Raw genomic sequence first — 24174 nt, 5'->3', positions numbered from 1 at the left:
TAGTCGAGAAATTGAAAAGTCAAGCCACATACTGAGAACAATATGCACTACATTAAGTATATTTGACAAAGGACTTTTCTCTTGAATTTATATTTAAATCTTATCACTTAATAATAGTATGGCAAATTAAACAATTAGAAAAATGAACAAAAGATCTGAATAGACATTTCACAAAAGAAAGTCATAGGAATGCCCAGTAAGCCCTGAAAACATTTTCAGCATTACCAGAGAAATGCACATGACAAGACCAGTGAGATACTAGTCACTAAAATTAAATAATTTTAATTATTGGTGTTGGCAAAAATGCAGATAATCTGGAACTCTCATATACTACTGGAGGAATTTAAAATGATACAGTCATACTGTAAAACAGTTTCATAATTTCAATTATATACCTACCAAAACTCCCGATAATATCATTCTCAGGAATTGAGGAATATAAGCATATGTCCACACAAACACTGTATTCAAATATTCATAGCAGCTTTATATTTAATAGCTCAAAACTGGAACAGTCCAAATGCACTTCAACAGGTAAATGTATAAACAAATTTTGATATATCCATACAATAGAGTACTATTCAGCAATGAAAAGGAACACACTACTGACATAAAGTAACAACCCGGCTATACCTGCAGAACACTGTACTGAGTGAAAAAAACAGACACAAAAGATTATTATTTTATTATCCCACTTACATAAAATTTGTGAAGAGCTAAAATAATCTATAGTGACAGAAATCAGATCAGTGGTTGCCTGTTTCTAGGGATGCTGGTTGGGGAAATTATTGCAAACGGGCAGAAAAGAAGACTTTGGGGGAATTATAGAAATAGGCTATATTAATTGAGTAGTTGTCAAACGGTTGTTTACATTTTTAAACATATCAAATGGATGCATTTATTTTGTGTAAATTGTATCGCAATTAGGTTTATTTGAAAAAAATTATAGCTCTAATAGTACTGTTTTTGTATCTTAATTTTGGTTAAGTAATTTTGTATTTTTTTCCCTATGTTGAATCAAACAAGTAAAGTTGACAGCAGAGATCACAGTCTTATTCTCAAGGTGTGGGCCGTTTTCCATTTTGCTTCTACAATAAAGAAAAATTGATTTTAAAGTTTCCTAGTACTAATATTAATAAAACGCGGAAAGATGGGTAACATTGAGGGATATTCATTCACTTCAGTACCATTTGGCCAATGGGTCTCAATCAATCCTATTAGGAACAATACCTCCTTTATTTTAGTGAAAGGAAATCCATAGATAATATCACCTAACTTCAATAAAATATTTAAAAAAATCAATGTAAAATCAAGTATAAAATAAAGGGGAAAAAAGTTACCTATATAAAACAATATGTATTTCAATGTGTAAATGCTTGGGTAAAACTACCTTAGCAGGCAAAATGAAACAGAAGTGTGAACCTATTCCCAGAGTCACCATCAATGTGACAGGTGGGGTATTGTTATTGTCCTGTAGTCAATACCATGAGCAGAACTGTTATCAGTTATTTGATTTTCTGAAATGGTTAAACAAATCTTAATAAGGTCAAAAAACACAGACATATTCTTTCCTCAATTTACATAATAGATGCATCCAGGAAAATAAAAGCTGTGTGAAAAATTTTGCTTAAGTGCAAAACAGACTTAAATTGGGCTTCAAATATAATGCAAGGGTTTTTACCTACAAGAATGTCCAGCAGCCCTTTCAGACCTGCATGGGGGACAATTTATGGTGTGGGACTGTTCTACCCATTGTGGGACAACTAGCTCTCTGACCTCACTGTATACTGATGCCAGTAGTACCCCTAGTCGCTGAGTACACCAAAAGACATCCTGCAACTCTCATAAAACCCCAGTAAGGAGCTGTTCCAAACCTTATGAGAACCACAGACCATAAAAAAACAAACACACAAAGAAACAAAAAACTAGTAAGGAACTGTCATCTGAACATGGGGTGTTAGAAAAACTTGCAGAAATTCTGTTGAGTTAAAGGAAGGAATGGAGACTGAAAACATGAAATTCTGAGTCTGAAGGGAAACAAATGAAAAGACCTTTTATCCTCTTTAAATAAATGTTTCCTGACTGAACGGAAAACCTTAATTTTTACCTTTATATTGGTCATAAACATTGCAGTGGATGAAGGGGGCTTGTTTTATTTTGTCCTCCCTTTGCTGCCTTGCCAGCAGTCTACCAAGCAGTAAGTCTCCTGGCCTAATTGCAGCATCCCGGGGACCACCTTCTGCCTCCTGGTAACTTCGCAGTCAACGGGGCCTTTGGATAGTCTTACCACCAACGTGGATCACCTGGATCCACAGTGCTCGCACACAGCTGTGCCCGGCCTTTCTCAGGAGGTGCATCTACTCAGCTTCGGTATAGACCCTAGCTGTGCAGATTTCCCACAAGTAATGCCTTCCATGTGGAGGGATTTTAAAGATCACAAACTGCTCTCATATCAATTACTTTCTTTAACTTAAAGGAAGTTCAGCTAACAGATCAAGCCAATCCCTTCTCAGAGGGAAGGACCGCCGTAGGAAAGGCCTTTTTCACGGAGGACCCTTTAAGGGCCTGGGCCGGGACGTCCGTGGGGCGAGGGCCCGGGAAGGGGGCGGGAGGGGGAGTGTCCTCTTTCTACCCCCATGCTCCGGCGCCGGCCGAGTGGAGGCCGGCGGGGGCTGTCTCCTTCCCTTACCCGGCAGCTGCGGCTCATTCGGCTCACAAGCTCTGACCAGGGGAGCGGGCGGCAGTGACTCCGGCTCCTAAGAAGTGGATCCGCTCGGGGCCGCCGCAATGCCTGGAGCCGCCGGGGTCTTCTTGGTCCTGCTGCTCAGCGGAGGCCTCGAGGGCGGCCAGGCGCAGCGTCCGCAGCAGCAGCAGCAGCAGCAGCGGCGGCAGCCACCGGCGCATCAGCAAAGAGGTACAGTCGAGGCACGGGCTCCAGATGACACCCTTTGCCGGGGCCCGCGGCCCCTCACGGGTCCCTTCTTCTCACAGTTGCAGGCGAGGGACCGCTTTCTTGCTTTTTGCCCTTGAGGAGTGCGCTTTGGGGCAAGAAAGGCTAAGTTTGATGCAAGTTCACTTTCAACTCCCGGAGTTCACGGTGTAGGGGGAACTGCCTACCTCCCCCAAAAGAACACGAAACGCTTTTCATCTTTCATTCGTTTCTAAGAGGACTTGCTATCACTATACATGTTGCAAATTGATTTCCGAAATCTCTCCAAGAGGCAAACTTTTAACCAATTAAATGTTTTTTAAAAGTTTCTCCCAATTAGATTCCATCCCTACATAGAGAGCTTTCCCAATCTGTGGTACGTCTTGGAACTTAAGCGAGGGCAGCTGATACATCTTTTTTTTTTAAGGACTTTGTTTCCAACTCTGAACGGGGTTTGTAAAGGCGTTAAGTATGTGGATTTTTTCTTTCATGGCAGTGTTGCTTCCAGCCTCACCTTTTCTTTACCCACATCCTATTTTAGGTATCCTATTTTATTATAGTGAAATGTCTCCGCTTGCTTAAATACAGATGAGACCTCTATGTCATTTGTATTTTAATTAAGACCACCGTGACCAGATACACCCTTCACGGGACTTCGGAAAACAGCTGCACTTAATGTAACTCAAATTATACTCCTCAGAGTGCCTTAATGTTTATATGCATATCATTTCTGGAGCTCTTGGGAGACTTTGAAGGGTTACTTTATGATCATGAATTTTAAAAAAAGCATATGTGCAGCGTTTAAAAAATAATTTATAATACAAAATTTTAGAAATCTTTTCTGTAAGTTAGCAAACATGTATCAAATTTTAAAAATTAAGAAATATTTAAGGTTTGGTTTCAAATATCAAAATATTTGCCCCAAGAGTACAAAATCTGGAGATTAGTGCTTTTGACAGTTTTGATGAGGCTGAATCTGCCAAAATTTTGAAATATACTTATCCCTCTTTTAGTTAACTGGGATAAAGCTATGTCTAACAGTTCTGATAGGTTTTCTGCTTGTAGTCTAGCATGTCTAACATTACTATTTTATTTTAAAAGGAGTAGAAAAAGCACTCTAAACTCCTTGCTATAATAACAACCTCTTGATTAAAATTCCTAGAATGAAAATGACCTTAAGTTCACTATAAACTTTTTTCTTCTATTTTTGCTTTTCCTTCTTTGAGAAGTAAAATGGGGTCAATGTGGCTTAATTAATAGAATTTATGAGAGTGAGTTTGAGAATATCTTTGGCAGCTGGTTTTTAAAAATACTACTTTTAAATATTAACTTTACTTAATTATGTGATATGTTTTAACAATACATAATACTTTAATACTGTTAGGCAGCTGGGAGTGAAGAGACCAAGATCACCAATCCTCTGTTCACTTGGAGTGGGCAGAAGCTCAAAGCATGCCGAGTAGGGATCAAGTGGGTTCCTGACAGTTTTCCATAGAGTGTTCCCCATTCCCCTTTTCACTTATTTCCTTCTCCCTTCCCATCCCCCCTCCCCAGGTTTATTTGAGGTAAAATTAACTCTGACTTCTGTGGTCCAGGCACAAGATGAAGTGAATTCAGAAGGGAGAATTTATACTGCCATTCTGTTGAGAGATAACTTGAACATTACACACAATAAGGAATTCTATGCAAAATAACTATAGCACAGAGTCTACTATACACTGCTATATTCTGCATTCTAACATCAATTATTGTGTATTTTATAGATTATTTGCAATATGTTTAGAGACTGGATAAATGGTTAAAACCTGTTAATATTAAAAGTCTACATAAAATATATTTCATAATGCCTTAAATTTGTATAGTGCTTTATAATTTTAAAATGCCTTATATACGTGAGATTATTTCAGCTCCAGCCATTATTTATTATTGTTGGACAAATTTAAAACCTGGGGCTTGGAGTAGCTGTCTCTTAAGTTCATGCAAATGATAATAACTTAATTTTTAACAACTAAGAGCGCTTCTAGTATTACCTTATGCTAAAGGGAACTTTACAAGGAACTTTATGGTAAAATTCCCTTTTTATAGTACCAAAGTTTCTTTCCATTTAATTTTTGAGGCCGTGTTTCCTTTTCAATGGCGTTCTGTTAAAGCAAGCTCTCAGTGAAGATCATTGAATATGAGTTTGATTGAAGAGGTGTTTTCTTGGCTGTCATCAATTTTCTCTTTTCAGTTACACTAGCACTGACCTTCCTGACCAAAAATTAATTGTTTAGAATGAGTTCTGTTTTCCCTTATAGTATGGTGCCAGTTTACTAAGAATGTTGACACGAAGCAGACTTTTTCAGATGTTGTAACTAAGTTAGAAACTTAATCAGAATTAAAAAAAAATATTTGAAATCTTGTGTAGTTTCTAGAACATACTGTATTGTAGTATGAATAGCATTGACTCAGCAAGAAAGATATTCCAAGGAAATTCCTTAACTAAATTGAAGATTGACAAAATAGGAAAACGATGTAGTCAAAATAGTTCTGTATTTCAGCAAGGCAGCAGAAAAAATCTTTTCCTCACATCTGTGTAAATAATATGTGGAAATGGAAATGTAATAGTAGGTAAATTGCCAGTGATTGAAAACAGTTTCCAAAGACTGTTGCATGGTGGATCATGGTCAATTCAGAAAGAAGTTTTTAGGGCTGTGACAGAGGTTTCCTTATGTTCATTTGTCTTGGTAATGGCTTGATGGAAAATAAAATCCAAGCATATGACAACTGCAGGTGGTCCAAAATTGATTCAGGTAGCTAAGCTGGTGAATATCAGATTCAGGAATCTATAAATGTCTCTATAGCCTGGTCCATGAATAGAACCTACATGGAGTTGGTTTTATTGTTTGTATCCAGATGTTAATTTCATTTTGCTGTCTTCTGGAAATTTGTTTTCTCCTTTATATGTACAGGAATGAGTACAAAGACAGGATGAGAAAGGCAGTCTGAATTGCAGCAAGTTCAATATGAACATATAGTATGATATGGTGACAGAAAAATTAACTCACTTTTATAAAAAACTCAGAAGCGGGTAGGTTTGTTTGTTTAATATACATTTGGGTGCTTCATTGACAAATGGATGTAAATTCAGAGAAGGGAGAGTAGAATGGTTAGAAGTCTGAAAAGATTTTCAGAGGAGCATTATTCCAAGTAAAGACTGTTAATTTGGAGAAAGAAAGACTTAGGAAATCATAAGATATATCTTCGAATTTTTAGAAGGGTTGTTATTTGGAAGAGAGACTAAAATATTCTTTCTAAAGCCTGAACTTGGATCCATAGAACAGTGTGACAAAGAGGAATGTTTGAGTTAAATAAAATGGGAGGAAACCTCTTCCCTCTCCTCTCCCTTCCCTATTCTGAGCTCTTCAGAAATATCTGGGTTGTGCTGGAACACCCAGCTTCTGGAAATGTCCATGCAGTGATCAGATGTTCAGGTTGTTAGAGATGATTTAGGACTGAATGCCTCTACAGAGAGGAAGTTAAGACTCATCAAGTCTCCAGTCCTTTTTCAAGTCCAAGATTCTAGTATTACATTCTATTGTTTTCAGAGTGCATACTTGTATTTGAACTTCTGAATTCTTAAAAAATGTCAAGAAAGTATTAAGTGAATATAAATGTGTTTTTAAATGTCTTCTGGGATTTAAAATAAAAACATGTTTGAGACGATCCTCACTCATGTTTGGCAAGAATACTTAAAAATTTAATATGGAACTTCCACATCACCATAAATTGCACAGTTCTAAAACATCCCGCGCTATAAAATGTGAGAACACTTTATAAATTACCAGAGAACTTTTCAGGGGATTTATTGTGGCAGTAAAGCTGGAATTGATTTTTTTTTTTTGATATTTTCTTTTACTATACATGTAACTTGTTGGCTTGTTCACTACATACTGGCCTACTAGTTTGGTAAAAATTATTAATAATAGATAAATGTATGGCTAAGAATAAGAACATATTCAACATCGACTATTATATTATGGATGTGTTAGAATTTTTTAAAATGACATACATTATATATTATATTTCAAAAATCTGATATATCAATGTATGCCAATTGCTGATATATCTTATTCCTAAAATATTTTTCTTCTAAGATTTCATGCAGAGTGATGAACTTAATCTGTATCAAGAGTTGCTAGGGATTATGAAAGAACTGTGCCTGCTCTGCCGATTCTTTCTTAGTACACTTCAGTTACTGTAGCTCCTGAGAGATGGGATAACTGTCACCTCACTGTAATAACTGCACTCTTCACCTTCTTCAGATATAATTATTTAACAGCTCAAATAGATATCCCAAGAGTTCTACCCAGATATGACTTCTGTAAGAAAAACATGAATTTGTTTTTCTGTGGGATGGATTTATTTAAATAAGAAGAATTTCTGAAGTAGTATTTGGAATTTTGACACCTTACAATTATATCGTAATAGCTACTACTCAAAAAAGTTTACTTTTTGGTAGATTTCACATCCTAGTATTTTCTCCATTCCCATTTATCTAAAGCAGATCATTGCCACTATTTTTCTATTCATACATTTAATAAATACTGCTTATTCATTGACAGTGACTAATGTGCTAGACTTTTCAGTGTGGACCTCTGAGACGGAATCATTGTTCTTTCTTTTAATCCAAATATATTTAGCAGTGAAATATAAAAAGAAATTCACTTAAACTTTATATGAGGTCTCATATCTTCTTTCATAATCTGTTTTAGAATTATGGAACTACAGTTGTGGGCAACAATGGAAGAGGAGGAATAGAGGTCTAGTGGGGTTCAGAATAGGGAAAAGTAACTTCAACCTAGCCTATGCATAACAAGATTTGTGGGGCAGCTAGCTGTCTAAGTTGTAGAGTCCAAAGGATGTATCAAATGCACACTTGAGTCCAGTCAGCATTAGCTATCCAGTAGCATTCTGTCATGTGGGTAGAACATGTCTGGAAGAGTTTCCAAGGGGATAATTAAAAAAAAAAAAAAAGGTGACTCCGGGTCATCTGTCTATTTTGCAGTAGGTCCTTATTTAGCACCTGGAGACCCAGTGGAAAAGATCAGGAAGAAAATGTTGTCAATGGCCAAATTGTTTAGTTTAATCTAGAATGGGGTTTAGGATTTGTGTAGAGTCACAACCTTGAAATGTGTAGCTAAGCGGGACCTAAGGCAGAAGCCTAGTTGCAGTGAATGAGAAAACAAGGTAGAGGTTAGAGAAAGATGGCATCAGATTGGCACATGGTTCTCAAGACTCATGCCAGGCTCAGTGTATGCCAGGCAGACAGAAAGAAGACAGATTCTGGGCTGTACCCATTGGTAAGACTGAGTTCCAAGGTCAGAATTTGAGCAGGAAATTGGTGGGGTTGGGCCTATGTGTATTCATTCATTGGTTAATGAATGAATATGTTCAGTGAGTAAAAGAGAGCCAAAAACAAAACAAAAAAACCCCACACACGTATCCCTGCTCTTATGGAGTTTATATTCTAGTTGACGAGACAGAAATATGATGGATATATAATGAATAAGTATTATAATGAATACCTATATTGTGTAGAATGTAGAGGGTGATGGATTCTGGACAAATACAGCAGGGTAAGAGGAATCAGGAGTTCTAGGAGTGAAGGATGGTTGCTATTTTTAAGTAGTGATAAAGGTTGACCTCATTGAGAAGGTCACACTTGAGCAAACACTTGAAACTGATGTGGGAGTGATTCATACAGATATCAGCTTGAAGGGTACTCTGGGCACAGGGAACAGGCTTATAAAGGTCTAAGGCACAATTAGAAGGGACAGAAGTAACGGGAGGCTAGATCATTGTGAAGATTTTGCCTTTTAATCTAAGTCAGATGGGTGGTATTGAAGAGTTTTGAGTAGAATTAAATGAACAAATGAAATAATAATTAATATTTTTCATTTCAAGCAGACTCTAATCCGTTGGACTAGACCAGTAGTACAAATGTAGGATTATTTTAAATTCATCTCCTGCCCCAACCTTTTATTCATAGAGCATATTTAAGTGACTCCATTTCAGAGTATTCCACCTCAACAATCTTACCATTGGGAAGCTCAGATGTGTCTTTGTAAAATTTCTTTTTCTTTTTCTTTTTTTTTGCTGTTGGCATCTCACTTCCATTCCATGATTAAAAGAATATCAATACCTCAAAACTACTCAAGCGCAAGGAATTTCTACATATCCTTTTATTTTGTCCCAGTGTTCTTAGAAAGATTTCATAGGTTTCTTAGAGTGCTTTTAACTAAAAACGTTAAAACAAAAATTATCCACAATCCCACGTGGATATGTGTGTACCTTGGAGTTCTCTTTTTTATTATTCATTTCAGTATCAGAGCTAAAGTTTAGATACTATTGTTAAAAATGACACAATGATGTATTGATCTGATGACTTCTTTTATGAAATGGACTTTGAAATGTTACCTATTTTTACAATCAGAAACTTACTCTACGCTCTGTTTCGATTTTTATAACTTCTTTAAGGGTCTCTGTAAGTCTTGTAGTAACCTTTGGAATAAAGTAACACAATTTTGGCCTAAGTTCTGTCATTTAGAACAAACTTAAGTGAAAAAAAATTGTATAGCTTCTCTCCCTCCCTTCCTTCCCTCCTCCCTCCTTCCTCCTTCCTCTTTCTCTCTAATCTCTCTCCTTCTCTCCGTCCTTTCCTCCCTCATTCCTTTCTTCTCTCCCTTCCTTCTTTTGTCCTATAGTACCCTGATTGTGAATACAATATGGTTTTCGAAGAGATGATTCTAACAAATTTAACTTTTTAGAAAATATGAAAGGCAAAACTTTGCTTAAATCTTTCTTCTTATTAAAAGCCACTGATAATTACTATCTAAAGATAGTTTTGAGACATAATCTAAACTTACATAATGAGTTAAAGCTAGGGGGTTGCCTGCCAAAGATGTATAATATGAATAAAAAATAGTGTTTTTCCAGTCATCTTGAATGTGAATTTTAATATGGGAGCTTTATCCTATTTGGCACATGACATTTAGAAAAAGATCATAGAGGGTAGTCTATTAGTGGTTTATTACTCATAACACTCGCTTTCTGTAACAGGACTAATCTAATACAAATAGCAAGTTCATCTGTGCAAATTCTGAATGATGAACACCTGAGCAACTATTTCGTGCCTGGCACTTGGGAAAGGCACCTTGTGCAATGTTAACTATGTCTCGCCTTGTACGGTCCTCTCATCTGACCACTGGGCTGTGCCATTTCCCGAAGCTCTTTGTTTAACTGCATCTTGAGTGCCAGATGCTTCAGATTGGTTGAATAGTATCTAGTGCGTTGTGAAAGTTAACACATTCATTTACATAGCAAAAATTTTTAGTAGGTTAATATAATTATCCTCATTTTATAGAAGGAGAAGTTTGTCAAGGACAAACACAAGTTCCAATGTTAGTTTTAGAAATTAGAATATGTTCCTGCTGCTGCTTTTATGGATCCTAAGTTGTCATCTCTTTTGGAGTTTTAGATCCTTTCTTATCTTTTATAAAACACCTCAAAAATCGTATTTTCATTTCTAAGTTATGTTAGTAGTCTAATCTGAAACTGGAGATTCACTAGGTATTATGTAAGAACAAGAAAAATAAAATGTGTAGTCTTCAAAACTCATTATCATTTAAACACACGTACACACTACTTAAAACTATGCAGAGATACACACACACATTACTCAAAACTATGCATAAATTTAAAAGTATTCATCAAATTTTAGTCTTTAAATTCTTAGGATTTGGATTATTGGGCACTAGACTGTGAGAAAGTATTAACTGATTATTGGCTTTTCTGGAGTTACCTTACAGAAATTACTTCAGCAGGCTAGAAACATAATGATATTTATTATACAAAAGATTCTTTAAAACATAGTCACTGTGTATGTCTGTGAATGAAAAGAGCAAGAATCAAATAGATACACCTAAGAATCAGAGCAGAGTGAATCTCAAAATTCCTTCTGAAAAAGTGTAGAACACTGGCATCTTCATAAAAAGATTTAGAGAGTTCTATTTGAAGTTGAACCTCTCAGTTAAGAGAAAATTTTGCAAACCTCCTAGATTTTGAGAGGATGTGTATGTATGTACCATTTATACTTTAACACTCTCACAGTACTTAATATATTTAGTATATTCCAATGTGATTTTTTTTTAGTCATTAGATTTTCAGTTTTATAAACAAAAGTATAGAATAAGGGAATCTAAAAATTTCTAGAATTCTGAATTTGCAGAAAAGTCTAGTTGCCTTGATAAGTGATTGTGGACCACAGAATAAACTGTAAATGGGATCATTATATTTTTCAGTCTGGTAGCTGTACTGTTAAAACTCTAAGGGTAGGGCTTCCCTGGTGGCGCAGTGGTTGAGAGTCCGCCTGCCGATGCAGGGGACACGGGTTCGTGCCCCGGTCTGGGAGGATCCCACATGCCGCGGAGCCTGCGTGTCCGGAGCCTGTGCTCCGTACTGGGAGAGGCAACAACAGTGAGAGGCCCGCGTACCACAAAAAACAAAACAAACAAACAAACAAAAAACTCTAAGGGTAATTCTTTTTAAGTTGCTTGTAACATGTAAGGTCCTATTCTAAAGAGGAAATAAGGTTAGTCGAGCTTGCCACATCAGATATATTTTTCCACAAGCCTGTATAGCTACCCCAATTTTCTGGCTTATTGCCTGCTATGCCTTTTTCAATTACTGAATAGGCTGAAAATATGAAGGAGAACACAAAGTCGTGCAATTGTCATTTCAGGTAGCTGCTTCATCTCATTGGTTTGTTGTGAGGAGTATATAAAACATAGAGCATCTATTAGGGACTCAATCAATGTGAATTTTCAAAATGCCTCAAGAAAAATGAATTAAGTCTAAAAATTGTCATGGTGTCTTCTGGCTTAAAGCAGCACTTTTTTTCTCCAATACTGTGGTATACCAAACTCAGCTGAGGTTGATTATGAAGGTATTTGCTTATATACTTGAAAACACAAATGTATGAGTTCAATTTTAATTGGAATTTGTGTTGTAGTATTTCGCTATTCTGAACTTCATAGCTTAACTTACAAAAATATTCTTATTAACATATACTTTTTTTTTACAGTATAGTCGATTTACAACATTGTGTTAATTTCTGCTGTACAGCAAAGTGCTTCAGTTATGCATTCATTTTTTTAATAAGAAGATGTTGGGGTAGGAGTTTATTAATTTATTTTATTTATTTTTGCTGTGTTGGGTCTTTGTTTCTGTGCGAGGGCTTTCTCTAGTTGTGGCGAGTGGGGGCCACTCTTCATCGCGGTGCGCGGGCCTCTCACTATCGTGGCCTCTCCTGTTGCGGAGCACAGGCTCCAGACGCGCAGGCTCAGTAGTTGTGGCTCACGGGCCTAGTTGCTCCGTGGCATGTGGGATCCTCCCAGACCAGGGCTCGAACCCGTGCCCCCTTCATTGGCAGGCAGATTCTCAACCACTGCGCCACCAGGGAAGCCCCATTCTTTTTATATTCTTTTCCATTATGGTTTATCACCAGCTATTGAATATAGCTCCCTGTGCTACAGAATAGAACCTTGTTATTCATCCATTCCATATATACTAGTTTGCATCTTCTAACTCCCACTCCATCTCTCCCCCACTCCTCTCCCCCTTGGCAACCACAAGTCTGTTCTTTATAACATATATTTCTTTATGTCTTCAATTTCCATATACATTCCTCTGCTTTGAAGATAACTTTGAATAGCAGAAGAAGTATTAACTTGGGAGATGGAAAGTATTTTCTTACTGAGACCAAAAACCTGAGTCGACAGAGTTTAAATTTCCTATTAGTAAAATAGAATTAAGCTAGATAATATTTGCGAAAATACTTGGCAGTTAATCAGTAAATATTAGCTAGTTTCTTCTTATTTGATCACAAAGCTCAAAATGATATTTGCAGTGCAGATGACACCCCTTTAGCTTAAGAAGAGCAAAATATTCTAAAAGCTTCATTGAGTAGACCCTAAGAGATTATAGATGGTAAACTATGTCACTGCAGGAATGTCAAACTATGTCACTTGAAGAATTCTATCAAGGTCACACAACAAGTCAGTAATAGAGATAGGAAGAAACACAAGGTCCTATAATTAGCTAATAGTTATGTTAGTAGCTGAATGTGAGAAGTGATTTAAACAGGCAACAGAATGGAAATTTTAGCAGTACTTTTTGGCTTTTTATATTTCAAATATGATATAATAAACTTTTAAAAGGCATTTCTCAATTCTGGACATAGATTTATTAGGGATTGATAAACTACTTTTTAAAGACTTTTAATATATGTAATGTGCTAGAAAAATGTATGGCACATAATAAGTGCTTTGTAAAGATTAGTTATTATTTTCAGCCTGTGAAGCTTGTCTTCATTAACATCTGCTTGGGTAGAGATGGCAATTCAGCATGTTTGACACACAATGGAAATTAATTTCAGGATGGTCTTCAATGTAAAGTCTAATTGGATTGTAGAAAAGCTCTCAAGATAGACCCTCTTTATTTGGACTCTCTCTATTGACTAAGGTGAAAAATAGTCTTGGAACACAATATTTAATATCAACCTGAATAGGGAGAATTTTTACTGTGTCTACCTATGTGTTAAGTCTAATGGTAAATTACTAAAAAAAACCCAAAAACTACCTCAGGAAATCATGTAACCCCAACAGATCTCTAGGGAAACCTGCTTTTTAAACTTGGGAATATCAGATTTTGAAAATTAATTCAGACAAAACACTTCTTATAGGCCTTTTTCCTATTCAAAAAGTTTCAATCATGCCTAACATGTAATGTACAACTATTTAATTTTTCACTGTGGTAAATTGGAAAAATCACTGGATTTGTAATTGGAGCTCCAGGATACGGGTTTTGTTTCCAGCTCTTCCTAAAGCTGTGCCCTTAAACAACAGTTCAGTCATTTAACTATTCTGAAACTCAATTTCCATCTAAAAAATGAGAACATAATGTTCAAATCTATCTCATGGGGTTGTTATAAGAGTTAAATAAAATGTTCCATACAAATAGTATTATTAATACTACTACTCTGTATTATAATAAATGATAGGTTTGGTCAAAGGCATTATTGGTTTATAACGTTTTTCTTCACTCCCTTTCTTTGATTTTTTTCCCCTTAGTAGCTCTTAATACACTTAGTTCTTGTGTATTGAAAACCGTGGCGCATCTTCCTTCTATTTCTTTTTTTCATTTTTTGTGACGTATCTCCCAGTAACACAGAAAAAGTGAATTGGTATGGAAAGGAAATATTTAAAATGCATATCCTATCTTTATTGGTTTTGCAAATAGCTATAGATACACTTCGTATACAGACAATGATATGTTTAAAGATTCTTCAAAATGCTTTTTATTTCTCTTTATTATCTTCCTCAAGCTGGTGTAAAATATTTTTCACTCAACTTTCAAGAACTGATTTTATCCACAGGCTTCCTAATATGTGCTACCTAAGACGTGCTAAGAAAGCAACACTAACCTAAAGTTCCTATCCATCTAGGATCTGAAATTTTAACTTTAGATCCTTTGGACAGAACTTTGCCCTCTCAGACCATTTTCCATATTCTAGGAGATCCCTACTTTTTTTAAAAAAATAATTAATTAATTTGTTTATTTTTGGCTGCGTTGGGTCTTCGTTGCTGCACACAGGCTTTCTCTAGTTGTGGTGAGCAGGGGCTACTCCCCATGTACCCTGCATTGGCAGGCAGACTCTCAACCACTGTGCCACCAGGGAAGCCCTGGGCTACTCTTCATCGCGGTGTGGGGCTTCTCATTGCAGTGGCTTCTCTTTGTTGTGGAGCACGGCCTGGGCTTCAGTAGTTGTGGCATGTGGGCTCAGTAGTTCTAGCTCATGGGCTCTAGAGCACAGGCTCAGTAGTTGTGGCGCTCGGGCTTAGTTGCTCTGGGGCATGTGGAGTCTTCCCAGACCGTGTCCCTTGCATTGGCAAGTGTATTCTTAACCACTGCGCCACCAGGGAAGTCCCCCACCTTTTTTTTTTGAATTAACAAATGACTGCATTCAGGCTCTCTGAACGTAATTCCATAGATTAGGTCAAAATTGGTTCATGTATATAATTAATCTGTCTTGTTTTATGATTTTCAGCTGTGTAATAAGTTGAACAACCAATCCAATCTTATACAAACTTCGAGAGCTATTGCTATTTCAGAAAGCTAGAAGGGCATATAATTAACCAGTTCCTCTTCCAAGATCTTCAGCTATGTGATGGTTAGAAATTAATATGTTAAGTTTCATAATAATAGGGCTTTTTGTCTTGTTATTTACTGCTCTGTCTCTTGTCTGGTATATAGTAGGAACACAATAAAACTTCTAAAATGAAGAAGCCACTCTTTTTGGACAGACTAAAAGAGTTGCCTTTAAAAATTGTTGTACATGTATTATTTTTCCTAATGCTTTCATAGTCGAAATTAATATTTTTATAAGATATACATTTCAAAAAATACTGAAACACAGTGTGCACAAATACAAGGTATTGCTATCAATGCCACTTAGGTGATAAATAAAATATTTTAGAGTACTTTATTTTGCTCTTGATGCATATTTTTTTCCCCTAAGGATATTCCAGTGAGAGCTGAGCAATTTTTAAGCTTTGGATGAGGAATGCATATTTCTTTGCTTGGTCAGAACTTTTCTATATGTGAGGTCTTTTTGGATGAGAATTATAATACAAAGGATTAAAATGTTTACCAGCTATCATTTTAGATATATCATAGACATTAATATTCAAAGCTCCCCACCTCTTTCCTTCCTAACTCTTCCACTTTCCAAGCTTGGAAAGGATTCCTTTTTTTACTTTTTCCAAATTAACCTGTTTTCACCCATTTTTTGCAAAAAGGTAATTCTCACCCTCTCTGCCTTTACTAAGCTCTTTGAACCATCAAGACACCTTTCTTTTTCCTCACACACCCTGCTTTTGAACACCCTACATTCTCTTGCACTTTTAAAACGGAGTTAAAAGCTCGTTTCCTCCAAGTCCTCAGGTATGAATCCACCTGTGTCTGATCACTTCTGTAACGTTAGTCCCACATATCATTACGTATAGTGTAAAAATATTCATCATATTATGTATGTGAAGTTTTTCTTAGTTGTCTTGCTTCATTTATGTGTTTATGAGCTGAGAGTGTGGGAGGGGTAGGAATTTCTATTGAAATTAGATGTTTTCTTCATTTTATATAATACCAATTGAAGCACTAGTGATTGAATTCTACATGAACTCACCAGGCAAGGGCAGTATTTTCAGCTGAGATTACTTAAAGGGAATAGAAAAGTGGCTTGCCACTCTAATTATTATTCTCTTGGTGTGTATTATTCATAGATGAAGAAACAGTAAAGTGACTGAAAAGATAATATAAATCAAATAATAAAAAATTTTTGCAGTCAACTATAGAATTATTAGCATACTAGCAAATTTCTTTCAAGTTAGGTGTTCTGCTACAACTGGGAATTATATTAAACACTTTAAAAATTTCTGTACAGCGATTAGCTAGTATAACTTTAAGATAGAGCAGATCCTATAAACTAAATTTCTAAATTTAAGTAACTGCATAACATAGTTATCATGATTTCCATGGAGAGAGAAAATCAAATCCTTTCTGATAGCCTTAATTACAGCCTCATTTTCCACCATGCTGCTATCATATGCTTTACATTTGTGTAGCATCTGGTGTCTAGGATGTTTTATTGTTTCACCACCATTTCTGTGCCTCCACACAAAGCTTTTGAGTATTGTTGTATATAGTGTACTCCTACAGTTGGAGTAACATTGGGGTCAATACTTAAAATGAACGACTTAGCCTGATAAAAATAAGAATGGAGATATAGAATCCCAGATTTTCTAAATCCCAGACGTGCATTTCAGTTCTATATAAATTCTTCTTTCTAGTATGGAAAGTAGCAATTTTTAAAAGGAGGAAGCTAATATGAAAATTGCAGCATTATAACAATATTTAGGGATGGTAGGGTTAAGATTTTTGAAAACTGACTCTGTAGATACTCTATAACAGGTATTTTAAATTCAGTCAAAAATGATGGTTTCTCATGTTCTCCAGAGAGAAACATCCATTCATTTTATCTTTGTGTTTAAGATAATTCTTATTCCTTCCATAACTTAATTGAAGTGTTTAATTCATTTTTTACATTCTGTTCATAAATATGACCAGACACAACTTAGAATATGTATACTATATTGTTTTATATTAATACACATGTATTTTCTGTCTTTCTTGGTAGACTTATATATGGTTTCATATACTGGGGAATTATAAACTGAATTTATTATAATTATTCACTGAGTAAAATATTGATGTTAAAATCTAACATTATTTTGAATATCACCTTTGAGAGATATTGGAGACTTATAGTGAAATCATCATTTCACTAAGATTTCTTTCTAATAAGACATTCCCCATTACTGGAATTATATTTTATGCATTACATTCCATTGATGTAATTTTAAACTTCCATTCTACTTCACTATAAATGGAATTTCATTATATCTGACTCCACAATAAGTGGGTTACAGTATCGTTGACATTTAGTAGAATTACAGATCTTATTGTCTTTGTACACTCTGCATTAAAATGCATTATGTGTGCTTTCAGTTCTGTTTCAAAGAAACTACTGTTGATTTACATAGTTGTTGTATAGAGGAATTCTGTTAAACTCCATTGCTTGATTTAATGGTGGCTTTTTTTTCCTTTCTGAAATCATTCAAAAATATTTCTTCATGTTAGTTGCAACTATTGTATAAAAATGAGATAAAATTTATGGATTCTAAATATATTTGCATGAGTTTTCTCTAACAGTAGGTCTTTATAAAGCCTTTGTGGAACTTAAGCTGTAATTGTGGCTTTCTCTTGTAACTTTCTTTTATTCTATACTTTATTATGAAAACTCTTGTAGAAAATTAAGTATTTTATGTAGTGCTGAGAATGCCTTTCTCTTTTAAAGAGTAAAATTAGAATATTTCTTTTGTCTCAAGCTCAGGGGAAAAAGCTTGGTGAGAATAGGATCTTTTGTCTGGATACATGTTTCTGGATTAGATGGCAGAGCTATATCTGTGGAGACCGGAGAAGGAGGGGGCTGGGCTGAAGGAGGTGACAAAGACAATGGACTTTGGTTTTAAGAGGGCTGGTGTTGAGACCTCCTCATCTTTTACCCTAGAAAATCTCAGACATAGGCTTCCATCTGCAGGTAGTCCCTTTTTTTGGCTCAGAGGGACACTTAGAGTGCCAGATACAAAAGGGAAATTGCCCTAGAATAGTCTTAAAGCCATTAATTCTAGAACCATTTCCTCAAGGGTCCGAGACCCAGGGAATACCAAGGCTGAGGATACTTCTACTCAGTCTAGTTTGATGGGAGGGACATTTGAAATTCATCCAGGTCAAAATGACCTGCTATGTCTGTGCTTAAACCTTACCACACCTCCTCTTCTTTCTACTCTTTCTGTTCTTTCTGTGGGGACAGTTAGTAACCACCTCAAAACACAGCTTTATATTTCATCATTATGCCACCCACAGTCTTAGTTTCCAGCTTGGTTTGGGGGCATCGTGTTTGAACTTAGGTAACATATTTGAAATAGAGATGCCCTTGATGATGTTTTAATGAGCATTTAAAATTCCACAATAGAGTAATTCAGAGAATCGTGTTCCTTTGTTTCTATCTCCCAAGATAAGAGTATCTGGAAGCCAGATTTCCTGCTGAGTTCCTTAGCATTATTTCTAGGTCAGAAACTAGGCATATTAACATGAAATGTTGTTCTGCATCTGGAAGCCAGAGTCTAATAAGCATTGTTAATTTAGTTAAAGAACAAGACAGCTGTTTAAGATTAGCCTTCTTGTGTATGTGTGGGAGTTAACAGAATAATATCTCTTTCCTGAGATGTGTATGTTTTGCTTATTTGCAAATTTTAATTGATGAAGCAATTAATGAGCTAAATGAAATAATAAAATACTTTATAATTTTAATTGGAAACTGGTTGACAAGTACTCATCTAAACGGTGCTATAAAGTTCTAGAAACCATATAACTTCCAATATCTTTCTATACTGTGCATTGTATTCTGGGCATGGTTTCCTGTAGTACAACTATTGAGCCAGATAAAGCAACTCTATTTCCAAAACTAACCTTCATGGTAACGATTATTTAGAACCGTAGCCTAAATGACATCTTGCAGTTAAAACACTGTTGTTTTCTGATATGTATTTTGATAATTATCTATTTTAAACACATTTATGTAGATGTGTGTAATGAGGTTTCTTTGGGAAATATGTATGTTGAGTTTAAACCTATTTCCATTTAACTTTCACAAGCTTTCACTATTTTCCTGTTCTACCCAAGGGATAGTACCAATTATGTGGCAGGCATTTTATTCACTTTGTCTCTACTATTTCTGAGATCCCTGAGGACTGGTTTTATGGTTACCATTCTAGAGAATCCGGCTGAGAAGATGAGGCTCATATGACTGTAAAATATTTACAGTATGACATAAAGGCACAACCTCTATTTTTTTAAATTAAATTAAATTAATTTATTTGGCTGCGTTGGGTCTTCGTTGCTGTGAGTGGGCTTTCTCTAGTTGAGGTGAGCGAGGGCTACTCTTCATTGAGGTGCGTGGGCTTCTCATTGCGGTGGCTTCTCTTGTTTGCGGAGCATGGGCTCTAGGCACGTAGGCTCAGTAGTTGTGGCACACGGGTTTAGTTTCTCCGCGGCATGTGGGATCTTCCCAGACCAGGGCTTGAACCCATGTCCCCTGCAATGGAAGGTGGATTCTTTTTTTTTTTTTTTTGCGGTACGCGGGCCTCTCACTGTTGTGGCCTCTCCCGTAGCGGAGCAAAGGTTCCAGACGCGCAGGCTCAGCGGCCATGGCTCACGGGCCCAGCCTTTCTGTGGCATGTGGGATCTTCCCGGACCGGGGCACAAACCCGTGTCCCCAGCATCGGCAGGCGGACTCTCAACCACTGTGCCACCAGGGAAGCCCAGAAGGTGGATTCTTAAACACTGCGCCACCGGGGAAGCCCACAACCTCTATTTTTTTTAACAACTTTTCTGTAAAAGTTATCCATATTTTTGTGTTCATCAATATTTTGTTCCTTTTAATTGCTAGGAATTAACAATGTATGAATATATCTCAATTTTAAATTTAACACCTGTTGATGATTTTTAGATAGTTTTCAGTTTTTAGCTGTTGTGAATAAATTTGCTGTATATGAGTCATGTACAAGACTTTCTATGGACATATGTTTTCACTTCTCATATTTATCTAGGAGTAGAATTCCTGGGTTGCATGGTAAATATACATTTAATTTTATAAGAAATGGGAAAATTGTTTTTCAAAATGATTGCACTGCTTTACTTTTCCAAGACAAAGACATGACCTTAATCTAGTGATGTTTACTTACTTCAAGCACTGTAAATGTTTGGTAAGCTAAATTTTGGGATAAAGAATGATATGACAATTGACCATTTTTCTCTCTACTCCTTTCTTTCTATTTCTCTCTCTTTTTTTAGAAAACTAAAAAAAAGGAAGATTTTATTTTTCAAGAGGCTCTCTGGTAAATTTAAGATTTCTTAAAATTCTACATAGGTATACAAAGCAGAATAAATATGCTTTGTTCAACTTTTAAAGTAGGTTATTGGTCATCTTATTTAACTGTTTTACATGACTATAATCATGGGTAAAGCAATAATAATATTAATGGGAAAAGAAAAAACTCCAATTTATTCATTAAACAAGAGTGTGTTGAACATGTACTATGAGTAAAATAAAGTTTTCTATACTGTACATACAAAGATGGGAAAGACATAATTTTTTCCTGCAGAATTGTATAAGTAGAGAAAAACGTAAATGTATGTATGCAGTGAAATTAATACAGGCAGTATGTATGTGGAAAGGGATTTAATGAAATTATTTAAAATGTTTTAAAATTCGTAGTGGGGTGGAAGAGTCAAGATGGCAGAGTAGGAAGACACAGAGTTTGCATCTTCTCACAATTAGGCAACTACAGCGCACTGGTAGGCGACCTCGGACACCTAAAGGGACGGGAGGAATCCCCGAATGACCGGGTAGGATGTGGAGGGAAGAAGGAGGGGAAGAAAAGTGGAGTTGGGATGGGACCGGCACCCCTGAGGGGCGGCTGGGGGAGGGGAGGGGTTCAGACCCCAGGTAATATTAATTGGTGTGAGGTCTCCCGGAGGTCCTTATCTTGGCACCAAGAGCCAGCTCTACCCAACTGCCTGCAAACTCCAGTACTGGATGCCTCGGGCCAAACAACCAGTAAGACAGCAAAACAGCCCCACCCACATCAGAAAAAAATAAGATGACAATAAAATATATTACAGATGAAGGAACAAGGTGAAAACTTACAAGACCAAATAAATGAAGAGGAAATAGGGAACCTATACACAAAAATAAACTCAGAGTGGATTAAAGACCTAAATGTAAGGCCAGACACTATAAAACTCTTAGGGGCAAATGTAGGAAAAACACTCTTGGACATAAATCACAGCAAGATCTTTTTTGACCCACCTCCTAGAGTAAAGAAAATAAAACAAAAATAAAAATATGGGACCTGATGAAACTTATACACTTTTGCATAGCAACGGAAACCATAAACAAGATGAAAAGACAACCCTCAGAATGGGAGAAAATATTTGCTAATGAAGCAACGGACAAGGCGTTAATCTCCAAAATATACAAACAGCTCATGTAGCTCAATATCAAGAAAATAAACAACCCAATCCAAAAATGGGCAGAAGCCCTAAATAGACATTTCTCCAAAGACATATAGATGGCCAAGAAGCACATGAAAAGATGCTCAACATCACTAATTATTAGAGAAATGCAAATCAAAACTACAATGAGGTATCACCTCACACCAGTCAGAATGGCCATCATAAAAAAATCTACGAACAATAAATGCTGGAGAGGATGTGGTGAAAAGGAAACACTATTGAAGTGTTGGTGGGAATGTAAATTGATACCGTCACTATGGAGAACGATATAGATGTTCATTAAAAAACTAAAAATAGAACTATCATATGACCCAGCAATCCCACTACTGGGCATATATCCTGAGAAAACCATAATTCAAAAATACACATGTACCCCAATATTCATTGCAGCATTATTTACAATAGCCAGGACATGGAAACAACCTAAATGTCCATTGACAGATGAATGGATAAAGAAGATGTGGTACATATATACAATGGACTATTACTCAGCCATTAAAAGGAATGAAATTGGGACATTTGTAGAGATGTCACTGGACCTAGAGTCTCTCATACAGAGTGAAGTAAGTCAGAAAGAGAAAAACAAATATTGTATATTAACACATATGTGTGGAATCTAGAAAAATGGTACAGATGAACCAATTTGCAGGGCAGGAGTAGGGATGAAGACATAGAGAATGGAAATGTGGACATGGTGTGAAGGGGAGGGGGGACAAATTGGGAGATTAGGATCGGCATATATACACTACCATGTGTGAATTAGCTAGCTAGTGGGAACCTGCTGTATAGCACAGGGAGCTCAGCTCGGTGCTCTGTGATGACCTAGATGGGTGGGAGGCGGGGGTGGGAGGGAGGTCCAAGAGGGAGGGGATATATGTATACATATAGCTGATTCACTTAGTTGTGCAGCAGAAACTAAAACAACATTATGAAGCAACTATACTCCAATAAAAACTAAAGTAAAATTCTTAGTGAAGCAGAAAGATTTCCGTCTCATAGGAGTAGAGACAGTTTCACAGGGAAGATGGAATTTGGCTGAGCCTAACAGAAGAGAAGAATTTTAATAGGCAGATCAGGAAAAGAACAGTTCAGGAAAGTGAAGGGTGGGTTGTGGGGTATGGCTGATCAGAGAGGCAGATAAGTTAAACAGAGTTGATGAACTGGGAGAACAAAGGATGAAGTTTAGGTTTATTATTTTCTAAGGAAAGAGGTTCATTTTCAGTGAGAGAAAGGAAAGCTCAAAATTAAATTTTGAAAATGTCCCCACTCAGAGAGATTATGAAAATTAAAGGTGAGGTCTCCTTGTATGTTATTGAGATGAAATGATGCCACCAGCCATTGGCTTTGATGAAGTCTGGAAGGTGTGAGAAAGGTCATCACTATGTTAGCATTTTTAAGTGGCTGCAGACTTTCAAATTTCACATTTTTAGTAACTTTTCAAATTTGATTACTCTAGCCAGAGAAAAAGACATGCCATCATTGATTTAACCAATTATTACAATGGTTTATTTGACTGGTGTACTTTTTCTGTAAATGACACATTCTTATGAAAAAAAAAAGGACAGTTTTATTCTACTCAGGCTTCTTTTCGCACTGGATAGACATCCACAGGAACTTAAGCTATTTCTTTATCCCAGTTGTTTAGGTGACTTTAATAATTTGGTTTTTAACTTACTAACTAGAGGTGTTTTAATAGAAAATTCCTTTAAAAATTGTGTACTTGTGTCTTATTGCAACATACTTCTACCTCCAGAATCTGATTTGTGGTCATTGTCTACAGTACATTTTAAAGCTGCAGTAATAAAGCAATCAGAGTTAAGCTCTCAGAGAAGATTAGACATGCTTACTAACAATAAAATATAGTCAAAAGATATCAGGCATAAACATATTTTTATGTAGTGGAATTACCTCAGCACATGGTTAATCTAAATTAAATGAGTTTATAATTGAGAGGAAAAGGGAAAATTTATCTGTTAGATAGACTATATATGTTTTTAATATCACAGCCAAAGCTTTAGGTATCCTCTGAGAGTAAGCGTAGGTTCCGTTAAATGTGGCTCTGCTTTTCTGCTGTGGGTACAGATATATGGCAAACCTAGACCAAAATTAGAAAAATAAAAAAGGGATTGTGGAGAAATGGAAGAGAAACAAAATTAGAAGAATAGAGGAAAACTAACTTCCTCATCCTTTCTTTTCTTAAGGTTGTTGGCCCAAATAATTTCCAACCTTAATAGTTACAGAAAAATGGAGATTTTACTTTTATTTAGAAAATAGCTCTATATAGCTCAAGGTTTGTTTCCATTGTTTAACTTTCACAGCTCCCAAACGCCACATGTTTTGGGCATGTTGTATTAGATTCTTCAAACCAGTGGTTTGTGTTCATTGCCTTCCTGGTGTAAATAGGGAGATAAATGCGGCTTAAATAGTCTTTAGGTGCATTTGATTTTGCA

General features: G+C 36.2%; 1 protein-coding gene across 1 annotated transcript in view; it reads left to right on the top strand.

Moving 5' to 3' along the window:
- The first annotated feature begins 2736 nt into the window (after positions 1-2736).
- Positions 2737-24174, top strand: part of LAMA2 (laminin subunit alpha 2) — a 603102-nt gene continuing 581664 nt past the window's right edge. The window contains exon 1 of the mRNA XM_082855622.1: positions 2737-2914. Within this exon, the coding sequence (XP_082711748.1) occupies positions 2788-2914 (127 nt within the window). The 5' untranslated portion in view covers positions 2737-2787. The remainder of the gene's footprint in view (positions 2915-24174) is intronic.

Source organism: Leucopleurus acutus (assembly GCF_964270905.1).
Source record: "Leucopleurus acutus genome assembly, chromosome: 15".
Classification (NCBI taxonomy): Eukaryota; Metazoa; Chordata; class Mammalia; order Artiodactyla; family Delphinidae; genus Leucopleurus; species Leucopleurus acutus.
Note: the sequence above shows the minus strand (reverse complement) of the source record. Positions and strands in the feature narration are given on the sequence as shown.